The sequence below is a fragment of the Pelodiscus sinensis genome, chromosome 29 (genome assembly GCF_052426305.1).
Source record: "Pelodiscus sinensis isolate ZL-2025 chromosome 29, ASM5242630v1, whole genome shotgun sequence".
In the NCBI taxonomy this organism is placed as follows: Eukaryota; Metazoa; Chordata; order Testudines; family Trionychidae; genus Pelodiscus; species Pelodiscus sinensis.
The window spans coordinates 10,814,703-10,832,369 of NC_143080.1; the positions used below are offsets into that span (position 1 = coordinate 10,814,703).

A 17,667-nucleotide genomic window follows, 5' to 3' on the forward strand; every position below is an offset into this window, starting at 1 on the left:
GAGTAATATTGTATTTTTCTGTGTAAATCTCCTCAAATGGGATATTCCCTGCAAACGTGTACACATCTAGATACTCCACTACAGACATACAGGAAACCGGTTTGGTTCTACATGCAGCCAAATCCAAAATCTACTTCTGTGAGAACAAAACTGATTTTCCGGGCAAAGCAACATTAATGCTTTAAAAATAGCTAGCCTTTTTGTACGTGTGTTTTAAATTATGGATTTCCCTGTAGCACCTCACTAGGGCACTAAGATCTGCTGAATAATTAGTATAAAAACACAGGAACATAAAGGCCATAACCAGACTAATGGTGTGTCCAGGATACTGTCCGATGGGATACAGCACTAAACCTTCAGAGCAGATATAATAAACCCCATAATTAAACACCTACAGAACTATCTGCCCACAGGGCTACACGAGCTCTATCCAACAGGCCTTAGCATGGTCAGTCAGCACGTGACAAACCAGGGTGTAGATCTACTGCTTTGCCTACTGCAGTGCTCTAAAAGTGAGTGAATATTTTCTGCATACTGCTGTTTCAGAGAGCAGTAGGCAAAGTGCACCAGGAAACCTACTGCATGCAGCAGCAGGGTCCACACAGACAATTAGTGCACCACAGGCTGGGCACTGTACCTTTGCACCCAAGCCTGCCATGTGCTGTGTCACTGCACAGACACGCTTTGTGTGGCTGGCTTACGCATGAGGGTCCCTTATACATTTTTATATCCTATTCTACAATTGTGGGTATTCATTTTCATATACATTGGAAAATCCTTTTCTGACTCCTGAGATCATGTCTGAATGATACTCCGTGGTGACAAGATCCACTGTGCATAGAACGATCCAGGGTGACTAAGCCTTGATGGAAAACTTTTGAGTAAACACTTCGTGGTGAACTTGTCCAATGTGGTGCAAAGACTACACATCACTTACGAGTCAGTATCCAGCGAGAAGTAGTCATAAAGTTTAACTATTCGAGGATGATCCAGTTCTTTGTGAATTCTGTACTCTCTACATGCATGTCTGAAAGGCAAGACGGGGCATTAGCAATGGAGGTTTTATTATAGGTTCTGTAATAAGTGCTGCACAGTGACCTTGGTATAGCTCCCAGTGTTCCACATTCAAATGGAAACTTATTCATACCATTTAGATGGTATTAAGTATTCTGGGAAATGAGGATGTGCTTTCAAAAAAATGTACATTACCAATGTAGGTCACTGGGAATGAGCTTAGGACTTTTGTTCTTTGCATGGGTGAGGTCATGAAGTTAAAAGGAATAGAAATCCCCCTATTACGGGGAAACAAAACATACAGCACCACTGCTGGTACAGACCCTAGCAATGCACGGATTTTGCAAACATCCAGCCACCTTTCTTACTCATTTTAGACATTTCTAAGGTGACACCTTTGTATATAGATACAAAGATGGGAGGAAGTGGCTTCACTTTTGCAGCAAATAGCAAGGAGAGAGAAAATTCAGTTTCACAAACTGAGGTCAGACTAGATGCGATCATCTAGTCTGCTCTGTAAAACACAGGCCAGAAATCTTTCCCAACACCATTTCAAAAGTAAATCTTTTAGAAAAAGATCCAACATTGATTTAAAAATGGTCAGCGATGGAAGAACTACCACAACCCATTGTAAATTCTCCCAATGGTTAATTACTCTCACTTTTTAAAACGTATACCTTATTTCCATGCTAAATTTGTCTAACTTCAACTTCCAGCCACTGGATCATTTTACATTTTCCTCTGTTATACTAAAAAGCCCATTTTTAAATATTTGTTCCTCATGTCAATACTTGTAGACTAATCGAGTCACCCCTTAACATTCTCTTTGTTAAACTAAATAAGTTGGGCTCCTTCAGTTTGTCACTACAAGAGGCGTTTTCTAATCTTTTAATCATTAACGTGGCTCTTCTCTGAGCTCTCTCCAGTTTATCAACATCCTTCTGGAATTGTGGACAGAATACCTGGACACCGTTTCCTAGCAGTGGTGGCCCTGGTGCCAAATCAAGAGGTAAAATAACCTCCCTACTCACACGGGAGCTTCCCCTGTTTATGTATTCCAGGATCACATTAGTTCTTTTGGCCCCAGCATCACACTGAGAGCCCATGTTCAGCTGATTATCCACCAGTATCCCAAAATCTCTCTCAGAATCCCAGCTTCCCAGGACGGAGGCCATACTTCCAAGGCTGTGGACTCTATTCTTTGTTCCTAGGTATATACCTTTACATTCAACCGTATTAAAAGGCATATTCTAGTCAGTATCAATAGACAGGAACCGATTCTGAGATCAGGATGGGGAAAAAGCAGCAATGCACTGTTCTGCTACCGAGGAAGCCAGCCCTCAGCTTTACAGCACCACTTACTTGTGATAATTCTCCTTCTTCTCGTCTCTCCAGTTTTTATTTAACTGGTGAATTTTCACAGCTACGTATCTCTGTTCTGTTAAATCAAATGCCTACAAGGAAATGCAGACATCAGTAGAATGAAATTTCAAATGAATACCGCAAAAGCAAGCAAGAGATTCCAAATTAGTGTCGCAATGCAAAGCAAAGAATAGGTGGCAATATGTTGTAGCTACCGTCACTAATGCCATCAACTCCTCTGAATACAACTCAAGAGTCTGTCCTTTAATTCTCCTGTCAATAAGGGAGCCAATTAGTGTCAGACTATTTGTGATTTTGGTACACTAATCTGTCCACAGGGTCTAGACCAAGGGTGGGCAATAAAAAAAAAAAATGGGTTAGTGATTCATAGCCAACAAGAGCTGCAATCCTCCAATGCCTGTGGAGGTGCAGGTAAACATGGAGATGAGGCCTGCCAGGGACTAACTCTGCGGACCACATCTGGCCCGCAGGATGGAATTTCCCCACCACGGTAGACTGTACCAATCACTTCACACAGGCCAAACAGCCATCAGATAGTAACAACCTATATTTCATTTGAAACCAAAAAGAAAACCTCCCTGCCATGACATTTTGAGCCACTAAAGTCTTGTATTTCATTTTTAAAAGTGCATAGAACGTGTAATGATTTAATACACACTGTGAGCGCTTCCAGCTCCAGGTATAAGTTTCAAACCGTTTGTGGTTGGAGAGTCAAATGGTTGGGCCACATCATAGCTCATGCGGACATTTTTCACCCCTTTGGATCTTGATGTGCAGCCCAACAGGCACAAATGTTGGAACTGTGCTGCTGGATCTTTGCCCTACTCCATCTAGTCAAGGATCCTGCCTTTGACAGTGGTTGGCACCAGACACTTTAAAGCACAGTGCAAGACATCGTACTGCATGCAGATGTGGGCTAAGAACATAATAAGGGCCAGACTGGGTCAGACCAAAGGTCCATCTAGCCCAGTGTCCTGTCTTCCGACAGAGGCCAATGCCAGATGTCCCAGAGAGACTGAACAGAAAAGTAACCATCAAGTGATCCACTGCGTTACCCATTCCCAGCTTCTGATAAACAGAGACTAGGGAAACTATTCCTGCCCACCTTGCCTATTAGCCACTGATGGATCCAACCTCTCTGGATTTATCACCTACTTTTTTGAACCCATTTAAAGTCCTGGCCTTCACAACATCCTCTGGCAAGAAGTGCGTTGTGAGAAGAAAGAACGTTTCCTTATTTACTTTCACCACATCAGTCACAATTTTATAGACCTCTATCATATCATCTCTTAGAGTGGGTCAACACTGCACCGTTATTTTGAGATAACTAGCGTTATCTCGAAACAATGTGAGTGTCTACACAGCCATTCTGTTATTTTGAAATAACAGACGGCTTATTCCAAAATTTGTAAACCTCATTCTACGAGGAATAATGCATATTCCATAATAGCCATTTCGAAATAAGGCATGTGTAGACGCTCCACTGCTGCTATTTCAAAATAGCCCCTGACCAGGGCCATTCTAAGTTATTCCTTCCCAGTGCCTTTTGGGGCTCAAAATCGAGATAGCACATCTACATTAGGGAAGTCTGCCTCTCTCTAATTTTGAGGCTTCCCTGCAGTGTAGGTGTGCTATTTCAAAATAAGCTATTCCGGAATCGTATTTTCGAAATAGCTGTGCAGTGCAGACATACCCTCAGTCTCCTACTCTCTAAACTGAAAAGTTCCACTTTTATTATTCTCTCCTCATATGGCAGCCATCCCATATCCCTGATACTGCAAATCAATGTCATGTAAACAATCCTTACCCATGACTAGGGGTCGTTTATTCAGCATGTCAATGACGGGATACAAACACTTCCTAGACTTAAAAAAATGAAGGCTGCGCCATATAACCCAGGCAATTTTCCCCCTTTCATTTACAAGAAATGTGTCAGATTGAAAGCATTACAATGTTGTTGCAATGTCACCATTTCAAATATACCATTTAAAGCAGATTTCTAACACTTGTGCAAGTGTCAAAAGGTATTTCATGCCATTCTCCTGGTCACACCAGTGTTACATTCCCAACAAATGCACATTTCAATAAATTCTTGTGGAGAAACTGAACATCAGATCTGCTGTCTAAATCAACGCCAGATGCAACATGTATTTCTACATCCCTTCCCCCACTGAAGAGAACAATCATCGTATTTTACTTTATTTACTGAATGTTTCTGTGCAGGCTCAAAATACAACAGGCTAATTCTTCAAACTTACCTTATACACTTCACTGAAGCCTCCTCTACCCAAAAGATGTAGCAAGAGATATCGGTCATTTAGCGTTGGATGGTCTTTAAATCTGGAGAGGACAATTTAATACTGGCAATGATAATACGGTCTACTATTAAGTCATAGCTATTATAGCTCAGACAGGATAATTCATGTTAAGACTCAAAAATGTGGTTAAGTTATTTATGTCCGATTTTCAAATGATTGGACAGCCATTTGATCATTTACCACTAGCACTGCAAAAACTTCCGAAGTCATTTGTAAAGTACTAAATTTTTGACATACAAATGGTTTTAACTCAGCACAGCACTGTCTCTCTGTGGGCAGCCAAATATTAAAAGCAGAATTAAGTATAGTACATTCCAATTACCAGACAACTATAGCCTAAGAGAATTTAGCTTCCCTTGACAAGGTCACACTGGATGCCTATTACCTTCCCCACATGCCTCCCGATGCTTACTGTGAATTATCTTCGTTGTGTATCCTTTTCAATTCCCTGATATGTAAATTTCTAACCCTCTCTAGTCGTTCCAACTCCGCCTGGATCTCTGCTTCTTCCTGTACGGGAAAAAAAAGATGACACACAGTTCAAGACACTGAGTAGCTAGTTTCATCATTTATGGATGCACTAACTGGAATTTAACGGTACACGACTGGTTTGGTAGAATGAAAACCACACTAATACCTAACTTCAAGATAGCAGGGCAGGAGGGGGAAAATTCTGGGATGTTTTGCTTGTGACTATCCATCCACATTACAGGTGGGAGCAGGTATGAGTCCTCCACCTTTCCCCCAGCCAATATTTTAATTGTTTTCCTCAGTTTGGAACGTACTGATAAAATTATGTGCTTGTGGTATTCTAGAATTTTATTGGAAGATTAAACAGCAAATAATTTAGAAGGGTCATGTTGGAATCTAACAAGTCTCAGTGATGTCAAAAAGACCCTCCTAAAAGTTGCAGTGTTTCTCGAACAGAGCTGTAACTTTATATCATAAGCAGTATCTTGATCTCTTTTCAGATGTATAAAAAGCCCAATGGTTTCCAGAAGAGCCATAGGAAACAAAAATATCTACAGGAAGTGGGAGGATGTGGGCTACCCAGAGCTTTGGCTTTCCATGCTGCACATAGTTTTAACTTCGTGCCTGAAAGGAAGGGAGTTTCTAAGTAGTTGACTTTGCCCTTCTATGCAGAAGGCTGAAGCAGAGTACATAAGCTTTTAGTGACAGTTTCCACATGGTTTCTCACATTAGAAAGACAGAAAACAGCCAATATGAAACTGAAATGAGTTAGTTGCAACAGAGAAGTGTTGCAAAGAAAGAGCCATCTGGGTTGACATGCAGTTGAAGGGGAAGTAAAAATTATCTCATTTACATGCAAGACTAAAAAACTGCAAGGATGCTAAATTAATGAAAGTGAATGAGCAGCCAAAAATCAAAGGTAAGAACATCTGGAAGTATCGTGAGTAAGAGTGGTGGGCAGATAATACTAAGAATATTTCAGTGGCTGAATGTAATTGCTTCCATAAGCTCTTTGAATACTCATCTTTATACCTGCCTCTTAAGCACTATGCAAATGGCCACCTTGCTATCCATTCAGGAAATGCATATCCAGAAGACCACCTTTTAGAGTCAATTCTATATCATAGGCACTAGAATGCATATATATGGGGGCTAGGCTCCAAAGCTCCCAGATGTGTTCCTGAAGCAATGTCCCCATTCATTGTGTATACCCTGAAAGACAATTTCCCACTGGTTTTTATGACCACTCCTTTTCAACATGTAATCTATTTTCACTGATTAAAAAATGAGCCAGTTCCCAAAAGGGAGGGCAAGCACAGCTTCAGACAATGAGGCAATCTGAAAACATTGCTTCCTTTTCTGAAAAGGCCAAGTTTTAAATGTATCCTTCCGGGCTATATATTACACTGACATTAAGTGAACCTGTGATTCCTCCATTGGTATCAATGGAGGAAGCTACAAAATAGATATGGCTTCAGCAGTTTTACTTCCATGTCTAGATTAGATTTTAGGAAAAACTATTTCCCTAGGAGGGTGGTGAAGCACTGGAATGGGTTCCCTAGGGAGGTGGTAGAATAGAGGAATGTTTTGCTAGAGGTTTTTAAGTCCCGGCTCGATAGAGCCCTGGCTGGGATGATTGAGTTAGGGTTGGTCCTGCTTTGGGCAGGGGGTTGGACTCAATGACCTCCTGAAGTCTCTTCTAGCCCTAGGATTCTATGATCTAGTCTTGCCTATAGTAGGCCTAGAAGCCATGGTGTGGTTTAAATGCCACTGAGTAGTCATCATTGTTACCCAGCATCGCCTTCGCTGCTGCTAAAAGAAAACAACTTAGCATGAAGATGGTTTTGCATTCAGTTTGTGGGCCAAGGATACACCAGGATGGGTGTGATTGGTAAAAGCAAGAGTTCAAATACTAGCCAGTGAAAACACTGAATGCTGAACTCTCTACAGGCCTAATAGCCTATCTGCCTTACTCCTCAAGGAACAAAAAACCTACTGTCTCTGAAGCCAGATGCTACAAAAGGAGCTCTCTCAAATCAAAGCAAGTAACACTGAACTAGGGATGGGATGAGGTTAAAAGCAATCCGAGCTGGTCAGAGACCTGGAAACGTGTGAGAAAATATTCTTGTTTAGTTTTGTGCTGAAGTTGTAGCCGTCAAAGTTTTCTGAGCGGCTCTAATAATAAAACTCTAGTGACAAATGGGTTAACAAGGAACCAAACAGACAATTACCTATGACTAAAGTCACTTGCATGTAGAGCTCCTGCTGAGGCCAACAAGAATGAAAACTAGGATTTCATAATGGAGTATTATCATCCTGAGTTATCAGAGGGTCAAACAGATTTGTCTGGAGTGTTGCACACAAAACTGGTTGCTTGGTGTGACAAAACCATGGAGTCATACTTGGAGGTATAGTGGGGCAGCAGGGAGGATCAACATAACTAATTTAAAAAGTCATGGCATGGCACCTGAGCTTTTTAATTCACAAGCTTTGTCTCGAGAAAAGTCATTCCTATTACAAATTAGACAACAGTGTAAAGAGCTTTTCAAAAATCTCACTTCTCTCCACTAGGCTCCAGTAAGCTAGCTAGCCCCTAGATGTTCCTCATCCCTTACACTAAACATACACAATGCTCAGTGATGGGTGGACTGGGCTGCCAAACAGGGTGTTCTCATTTAAAAACCCTACAGATCATGGAGGCTGATCAGAGAACAACCCAGGAAACTATAGACCAGACGGTTGAACTTCTGTGCCGGGGAAGATAATGGAGTGAGTAATTAAGGAATTCATCTGCAAACACTTGAAAGATAATAAGGCGATAGGTAACAGCCAGCATGGATTTGTAAAGAACAAATCACATCAGACCAATCTGATAGCTTTCTTTGATAGGATAATGAGTCTTGTGGATAAGGGAGAAGCGGTGGACGTGGTATACCTACACTTTAGTAAGGCGTTTGATATGGTCTCGCATGATATTCTTATCAATAAACTAGACAAATACAACTTAGATGGGGTTACTATAAGGTGGGTGCATAACTGGCTGGATAACCACTCTCAGAGTAGTTATTAACGGTTCACAATCCTGCTGAAAGGGCATAACAGGGGTATGTTTTGGGACCGATGCTGTTCAATATCTTCATCAATGATTTAGATGATGGCATAGACAGTACACTTAAGTTTGCAGATGATACCAAGCTGGGAGGGGTTGCGACTGCTCTGGAGGACAGGGTCATAATTCAAAATGATCTGGACAAACTGGAGAAATGGTCTGAGATAAATAGGATGAAGTTTAATAAAGACAAATGCAAAGTGCTCCACTTAGGAAGGAACAATCAGTCTCACCCATACAGAATGGGAAGCGACTGTCTAGGAAGGAATGCTGCAGAAATGGATCTAGGGGTCACAGTGGACCACAAGCGAAATATGAGTCAACAGTGTGACGCTGTTGCCAAAAAAAAAAAAGCAGCAAACATGATTCTGGGCTGCATTAACAGGAGTGTTGAGAGCAAGACATGAGAAGTCATTCTTTCGCTCTACTCTGCTCTGATTAGGCCTCAGTTGGAGTATTGTGTCCAGTTCTGGGCACCGCATTTCAAGAAAGATGTGGAGAAACTGGAGAAGGTCCAGAGAAGAGCAACAAGAATGATTAAAGGTCTAGAGAATATGACCCTCGAAGGAAGGCTGAAAGAATTGGGCTTGTTTAATTTGGAAAGGAGAAGATTGAGAGGGGACATGAGAGCAGTTTTCAGGTATCTAAAAGGGCATTACAAGGAGGAGGAAGAAAAAATTGTTCTCCTTGGCCTCTGAGGATAGGACAAGAAGCAATGGGCTTAAACTGCAACAAGGGAGGTTTAGGTTGGACATTAGGAAAAAGTTCCTAATTGTCAGGGTGGTTAAACACTGGAATAAATTGCCTAGGGAGGCTGTGGAATCTCCATCTCTGGAGATATTTAAGAGCAAGTTAGACAAACATCTATCAGGGATGGTCTAGACGGTACTGGGTCCTGCTACGACGGCAGGGGACTGGACTCAATGACCTCTTGAGGTCCCTTCCAGTTTTAGTGTTCTAGGATTCTAAGTTATAGCTATGACAAACGTACAGCCTTGGTCGAAAGCTATGAACCCTTCGACACTACTGCCCTGGGAAAAACAGTAAGAACATTTACCTGTCAAACACGTTACAACGGCCTGGTTACACAAAGGAGTTAGATGGTGTGATGCTGACCCTCACAACGGCGAACTTTCAGGTGCTGGGGAAAAATCACTAGGATTCACAAAACCTGAGTCAAGCGCCCAGGTTCCCTATGCGGTGAATGGCAAGGGAGACAGACACCTCCGAATGGGATTCACAAAAGCCAGCACACTGGGCAGGGAGCTGCCTAAGCTAGCCAAAGGAGATGCCAGGGAGAGGGGAGTACTCTTTGGTCTACTCCTCCATTCAGTAGGTGGTCTTCTGGATATGCTTTTCCTGAATGGCTAGGGAGATGGCTACCCGTCTCTGCTGGAGATTCACAGCAGGAGTCTTCTTTAGTCAGGCACTCATGCAGTTCTGCAGGTAGCCAGAGGAGGGGAAAGGATTTGAATAAAGAATGCTCGGAACACCGAACTCCAGGATGACTGATATGGGGTTCCCCCAGTCTCTCCTATGGAAGCTGTTCCACTGTGGCCAGATAACAAAAGAGCAATTGAAGCAGGATGACTGGCCAAGAGGGTCTCCCATCTCCGGCCCTAACCTCAGTAGTCAGAGAGAGATTGAACTACATATCCACAATTTCAACAACTTTTATCCTACCAACCACCTCAGCCTGGACCAGTCCACACGAGAGATCCACTGTCTTGACACTACAGTGCAGTTACATGATGGACGCATTTCCACCACCATATACTGGAAACCTACTAACCATTACACTTACCCTCATGCCTCTAGCTTCCATCCAAAAGATTTCTCAATCTATTGTTTACAGCTCTAAGATACAACTGCATTTGCTCCAATCCCACAGAGACAAACACCTACAGGATCTGCATAGAGCATTCTTAAAACCGAAATATCCACCCGGAGAAGTGGAAAAAACAGATCGACAGAGCCATACAAGTTCCCAGTCATCAGCTACTTCAAGACAGGCCCAGAAAAGAAAACAGGAACCACTTATCACCTACAGCCCACAACTTAAACCCCTCCAATGTATCAATCAGCAATCTACAACCTATCCTGGAAAATCACAGAATCCTACGGCTAGAAGAGACCTCACGGCTGGAAGAGACCTCATGACCCCTCACACTCTCACAGGCCTTGGGGGACAGTCCAATCCTCGCCTACAGACAACCTCCTAACCTCAAACAAATTCTGTCCAGTAACCACACAGCACACCTCCACCGTACTCACCCAGAAACCCACCCCTGCAATCAGCCCCGGTGCTAACTCTGTCCACACATCTATACAAGCGATATCATCCCAGGACCTAACCACATAAACCACCACATCAGAGGCTCATTTGACTGCACATCCACCAATGTGATCTATGCCATCAAATGCCAGCAATGCACAGAAACCTGTTGAGGAACAATTTAACTTGCCCAGGGCACTCATTAATGTATCTCAAAGTCACCCCATTGTTTCAGGACAATTTCACAAGCCAACTCCACAGGGAAGCCTTAGAACTTAACTTCATTTACAAGTTTGATTCCTATAACAGAGGTATGAATAAAGACATTGGCTGGATGGCCTGTTACATTCTATATCCTAATGACATAAAAGACCAAACAATTAGTACCTTCTCTAGCAGCTTCATGTAGCATGGACACTAATCAACTATTTCTTTCCCACCCTTTTTTTTCTTTATTTTTTTTCTCCTCCTCCTCCTCTCTCCCCCCCCCCCTTTATTTAGAAACTGGTCCTTTAATAATGCCATTCATCTGAAGTGGGATGTGCCCACGAAAGCTCATGATACCATCTCCATGTCTTGTTAGTCTCCAAGGTGCTGCAAGACTATTGGTTGTTTTTCCAAGTATATCCACAATGGAACAGCTTCAAAAGAGACCTAAGGAGCCCCACATCACAGCATCTCATAGCTCAGTGGTCAAGAGCACCCAGAGGTGCCTGATCAAGTCTTCTCCCCACCCTCGGCAGACATAGGTAAATTGAACCTGTGTCTTCTGCGCCCCAACAAATGCTTCAAGCACCAAGCTAAAAGTTATAAGCTGGGTACCACGTCTTCTTTCTCCTGATGGATTGTGAGTGGGACCTGATCTGAGCACATCTACCGGATTGGGCCAGCATGGATCTTCGGCGGCTGAGCACCTAGCTTCCACTGGTTTGTGAATCACACTGGGGCTTATGTGGTATATACAGGTGCCTAGAACAGCAATCCCCAAACAACTGAGGGTTGCACCCCTTTTTATCCCTATCCGTTCCCCTCCAGGGCCGGGAGCAGGGCTGCTGCTCTGGGGGTGGGAACAAAGCAGATGGCCTCTGTCCTTGGACCACACTAGGCCCCTGGACAGGGGCCAAGACTGGGAGCAGGAGCAGAGATGCAGCCGGGCTGGTGGTCAGGTGCAGTTCTGCTCCTGGCTTTGGTCCTGGGCCAGGAACAGAGCTACAGCCAGCAGCTAAAGCTAGCATGGGACCAAGAACAGCGCTGCTCGGAGGCTGGGGGCAAGGAGGGAATAGGTGGCACTCTCTCCCTGCCCCACGGGATGGGTCTAGGCCCACTGTACCTTTCTCAGACTTTCCTCTACACTGTGGAGACTACGGGCCCAGAGGGAAACAGCAGCGTATGTGCCCCCCGAGGCAGGAATGCAGACACCTGGGAAATTTTACCCTAAAAATGTAGATGCCGAGTGAATTTAGGATCATAAAGGGTTCAGAAAGAATTTTGTGCTTTGCAGTGGAGCCAAACCTGGGGCCTGGGTGCCTTTCTCCTTTTTTACATTCAGACCAAGAACTCTTACACCAAGATAGCTGCCACTACTTCTATGTAGCTGGCCCAGCGCTTCTTGGAGCTATTTCTGTTATGAGTTCTTTACCTTTTTAAGATGACCTAGTCGGAGTTTGAAGATTTCTTCCTGTTCATGATATTCAGCTAACGTTAACCTGTGTACACAAGAGAACATTGTCAGACACATATCCAACACATTTGTAAGCACAATATTTGTTAGAGGTTTCCAGTAGCCATGTTGGTTTAAACAGGACTACTCAAGGGAGAGGAAAAAAAGCTTAAATGCAGCCAATACTGGTATGTATAACAGAATTCCTATCCAGCAGATGGAGAATTTTCAGTGTACCACATGAAATATACACCAACTTAATCTGCTCAGCTATAGGAAAGAACAACTGATCGATGGACTGAAATTTGTACATCACATTCTACAATATTTCTCATATGAAGATAGTGCTCAAGTCTGGACATGCTGTAACAGAGCACTGCACGTGTCTGAAGTCTTATTTCATGGGACATTTAATATGCTAAGATTTACTCCTAACAAAGAAAGCAAAGGAAAGAGACTGTAAATATTGAATGACAAGTCAGAAACCTTCACTTCTTGAATGTTCTGATTTGTAGTCTCCTATAAACAACCACCTAACCTCAAGATGATTCTTACCAACCACCACAGGACATACCACACTAATACCAACCCTGGTACCTTCCCTTGCAACAAACCCCGTTGCCAGCTTTGTCCACATATTCATTCTGCTGATACCATTATTGGACCTAACCAAGTGAGTTATAAGATCAAGAACACATATTCCTGCGCATCCAGAAATATAATCTATGCTATCATGTGCCGAAAGTGTCCGTCTGCTATGTACATTGGACAAACATCTCGGACACTTCGCCAAAGGATTAATGCCCACAAAACAGATATCAGACAAGATCACAAAGAGAAAACAGTTTCTTGCCATTTCAACCAGAAAGGACACTCTCTCAATGACTTAACCACCTGCATTCTGCTACAAAGACCTTTTACATCTGCACTTGAAAGGGAATCCTCTGAACTGTCATTCATGTTAAAATTCGACACTTTCCAAAAAGGACTCAACAAACATTTGAACTATCTCACCCATTACCAAGATAGTTTCCCCAATTATCACCTGTAATACCATTAACTCACAAACATCCCACTCTCCCTACCTCTAATATCATCAATTCACAGACACTTACCTTCCTTCCTCCCCCCCCCCCCCCCCCCCCGCATCCCCTTCCTGTTCTGCAATGTGATTTGTCCTTTTCATATTTGTTCATTTTTTTAAATTGTATCCTTTGGTATATATGGTTGTGACTACTTTCTTCCACTATTTGATCTGAGGAAGTGGGTCTGGCCCACGAAAGCTCATCATCTAATAAACCATCTTGTTAGTCTTTAAAGTGCTACATTGTCCTGCATTTTGGTTCTGATTTGTGTTATTTTTAAAATTTAACAGTGTTGGGAGGGGGAATTGTACTTTTTAAATTTATTTTATAGAAAACCTATTTAATCAAATCTCATTACAGGTCTACAGAGAACTACCCCCAGGACGCTATGTTACATGAGTTTCGAATTCTTCAGAACCCATTCTGGAGCCTACTACTGTTGTGCAGCTGTCAGTGTTATACCCACAGGATTTGTAAGTCGAGTGAGAGGGACAGGAATACATAGCTTATATTTTTTTCTTCTTGCTCCCCTAACAGAAGCCTCAACTCCCTCCCAACTTCTAGCTAGCCTCTCAGCTCCACAATGTTATGCTTCTTACTTCCCTAGCAGGCCAGCAACCATAGTGTTAGAAGGCAGTTCCACTCTCTCAGAGCTTCCTGCTGCTAACAGACATCTCTGTGCAGAACAGCTCTGGGGTACATGCCACATTTGGCCCATCTAGAGCTTCTGCTGTTCCTGTACACCTGCCAACATGCTGGAGACAGCCTGACATAGCAGAGGAGCAGACAAGGCAATTGCAGGATAGTGAGCAGTCTTGAAGGACCTTACAAATCCCAAACCGCCTTCCTCCACAAACATTTCCTGAAACAATAGCTAGCCCTTACAACATAAGAGCCAGAATTACTCAACTTCCTAGTTAATATGCCTGTTCCTCAGTATCTCTTAGTGATAGCTATTATTCTGCTGCAGTTGAACAGCAAGTACAATTGGAATCTGCCTGGAGTAAGCAAGCATTTAGTTCAATGCTCAGGATGTAGAAAATCCCCCTTACTGCGAAAGATCACTACACTCCAAATTAACATACAAACTGTACTAAAAATACAACCAATATTTTTATATTGACACAGGGACTCTGAACAAGAATATGTGAAATATTGGAGGTTCTTCCTTGGAGAACAGATTACAATACAAGCTCTCAAGAAATAAGATGACCTGCATTTAAAGCAGATCTAGTTAATCCAGCACTGCAACATCAAATCTACTTTGCTTTAAAGAAACCCTTCCAGTCTGAACACTTTTTAAACAAGCTTTGACGACTGATTGCTAAGGCAGGATTTGGGGTACCTGAACAATTAAATAAGTCACGCGTGGACTGTAAGAGACACATGGACAGGGTTAAACAGTGACAGTCTGGCCATTCCAGGCAAGCAACAGAATGGCTCTCGCTGGACTAGTATTTCCAGAAACAGTTACATGCTAGAACCTAGTACAGGGGTGAGCAATCATTTTTGATGGGGAGAATTTCGCAACTGGTCAAGGGCTGCACTCTTCCAGGGCTTTAAAGGAGGTGGTGAGGAACTGGGATGGCAGCTGGGTGTAGGAGGGAGCTTGGGGTAAGAGACTTGGGGGGCAGGAAGGGATGCACGATCTGGAAGGGAGTTTGGATGAAGGAGGGGGTTGTGACGTGGGGCAGGAGACTAGGGTCCGGGGATTTGGGTACAAGGTCTTGGGAGAGGGTTATGGCCTGGGGCAGACGTGCAAGAGTCTGGGGTGCAGAGTACAGGTGGAGGGAAGATAGTTGGGGAAGAGCGGGCTGGGGTGCCAGAGGCAGGGTCTGGCCAGGAGATGCTTACCTAGGTGGCTCCTGGCCAGCAGCCCAGCAGGTTCCTCAGCCTCACTCCCTGCCTTCCATGCCCCCACAGGCTGCTCAGAGCAGCTGGCTGTGGGGTCTATGTGCTGCTCCAAATGCTGAGAGTTACGGGGGAAAGGATACTTTGCATGCTGCCTATCCTGGAAACCAGCCAGTGGGAGCTGCAAGATTGTGCTGGGGACGGGGACAGGGACAGCCCACGAAGCCTCTTTCCCCTTCCCCCGGGCTCACAGAAGCACATGGCCATTGCAGCAGGCTTCTTCGAGTGCTGTGTAGGGACAGGACAGACTAGCACAGCTACCCCTGAGACCTGTCACTCTAGCCAAGTTTACCAGGAGAGTGGGGAAGCTTGTATATCTTACATACAGCAATATCTAGAGACATGGGGAAAAGGCAGTGAAATATTGACTTCATCCCTGATTTGCTTCTGACTCCATTTGCTGCGTGAGAACTTTCATGTCAGTTAATATAGAGGTTTGTTTCCATAAGAACAAAAGTTTACAATATAATGAATCAGTTAAAATCTAGCTCATCCCGATTACACCAGTTGCTCCAGTTCATTTTGAAAGGAAGCTTTCAGTAGGCTAACAACTCCATCATGACCACATGCACTTGGTGCCAGCCAGCTTTACAACATGCTTCTAACACAGGGCTGGGCACCTGTTTATGGTGGGGAGCACTTCAAGGATTTGGGAAGTGGTCAAGGGCTGCACTCTTCCATTTATTAATAGAGAAGGTGCAGCGTCTGTGGTACAGGTTGGGTGCAGAAGAGAGCTTAGGGCAAGGGACAGCGGAGCAGGAAAGGGTGTGGGACCTGGAAAGGAGTTTGGGTGAAGAAGGGGATTGTGACAGGGCAGGAAACCGGGCTGCAGGGTCGAGGAGGGGGGTATGGGTGCAGGAAGAAGTGCAGGGTCTAGGAGGGGGGTGTGACCTGGGGCCGGAGTGCAGAGATAGTTTTCAATGTGCTTATAATGGTGCCCTGCAACCCTAAAGGCTTGGTGATAAACTCAATGACTTGATGTGGGTAGAGAACAAAAAATGTGCACCATTTACACTCTGAAGTCTGAGGCCAGATACAAATGCAGCTCCAATGCTTAAAAAAATATTTGCTCACACGTGAGAAAAGAACATTCTGTTCTCCAAACTTGCTATGATCAACACTGATCCCCTATTTCACACCAATGGAAAATATTTAGGGCTGCAGCCACAAGTTCCTGAATGCTATATTTATTCTAGAATATTCAAGTGTACAAGAAGCGACTATGCAATGAACAGTAACGTGCAAGAGCGAGTGTAATATTCCCAGAAGATAGCTATGTCCTGTAAGATCACTGCTGCCCTGGAAGGTCCCAATACAAAGTCATGTTACGTACGTTTCGTTTTCTGCTCCATTGGTCTTATTCTTGCGCTGTTTTTGCTCGTTGCTTGCTGGAGGGGTCTGTCCCATGGCAGGTGGCTTCCGTTTTGCTAACATCTTTCGTTGTCTTTCTATCTCTTCCCGCTGGGAATTTATCCTCTCCTGTTGCCTTGGGGGGGGGGAGAGGGAGGTGGGACAAGGAAGAGATAGACTATAAAAGCCACAAGTAATGGAAACGTGACTAACACGTACATAGCTATTCGCATTCTTCCCCTTCCCACAACAGATCAGCAAAATGGTTTTCAAATCACTTCCACATAGGCCAGTGGTCACCAACCAGTAGCTCGGGATCTACTGGTAGATCCTGGAGCCTCTGACAGGGGATCCTGACTGGTTTGGCCAAGAGGCTCTCAAGTGCCAGCGCTTCAGTTGCCCCTCCCCCCACTACTGCTCATCTCCTGCCCTTTGCCTTGGAGCTGCCCCTCCCCCTGGGGAGCCTCCTGCTTGCTGTGCTGGGGAGGGGAGGGAGAAGAGGGCACTGATGTCAAGGTGCCCCCCCCCACTCTGTATCCTTTCTCCTCAGAGCAGAGAGGGGGCACAACAGGGCCTAGGATGGAGTTTTCTGGCTGCTTTTGGGAGTGGTGCAGGTCCAGGACAGGGGTGAGCCTGTCTTAGCCCCACTGCACCACCACCCACGAGCCACCTGTGGTAAGCAGGCCCCAGCTGGAACCAGCTCCAAACACCTGCCCCAGTCATGAAGCCCCACCTGCACCCCAAGCTCCTGCACTAGCCCTGAGCCCCCTAGAACCAAACTCCCTTACAGAGCCTGTACCCTGAACCCGCTCCTACACCACAACCCTTTCCCCAGGCTCAGCTCAGAGCCCCTCTCACCCTCCAAATCCCTTACAAGGATTGGGCCAGAGCCTGTACCCCAACCCGCTGAGCCTGCCTGGTGAAAGTGAGAGAGACTGGGAGGGAGGATGAAGGGAGGAGGGGTGGGAAGGAGGTGGGGCCAGGGTTTTTGGGTTTGAGGTTGAGCCTGGATTGCACTTAAATTCAAAAAGTGATCTAGTGCTTAAAAAGGTTGGAGACCTCTGGCTTAGGAAGAGTAAATCAAAGTGTTT

The 17,667-nt window shown here is 44.4% G+C and overlaps 1 protein-coding gene across 5 annotated transcripts in view; it reads right to left on the bottom strand.

Moving 5' to 3' along the window:
• TLK2 (tousled like kinase 2) overlaps positions 1-17,667 on the bottom strand; it is a 66,268-nt gene that overhangs the window by 11,824 nt on the left and 36,777 nt on the right. For all 5 annotated transcript variants that reach the window (XM_075911372.2, XM_075911371.2, XM_075911375.2 and 2 more), the window contains 6 exons: positions 16,560-16,712; positions 12,210-12,276; positions 5,128-5,225; positions 4,656-4,737; positions 2,377-2,468; positions 938-1,027 (listed from right to left, as the gene is read on the bottom strand). In XM_075911372.2, the coding sequence (XP_075767487.1) occupies positions 938-1,027; positions 2,377-2,468; positions 4,656-4,737; positions 5,128-5,225; positions 12,210-12,276; positions 16,560-16,712 (582 nt within the window). The remainder of the gene's footprint in view (positions 1-937; positions 1,028-2,376; positions 2,469-4,655; positions 4,738-5,127; positions 5,226-12,209; positions 12,277-16,559; positions 16,713-17,667) is intronic.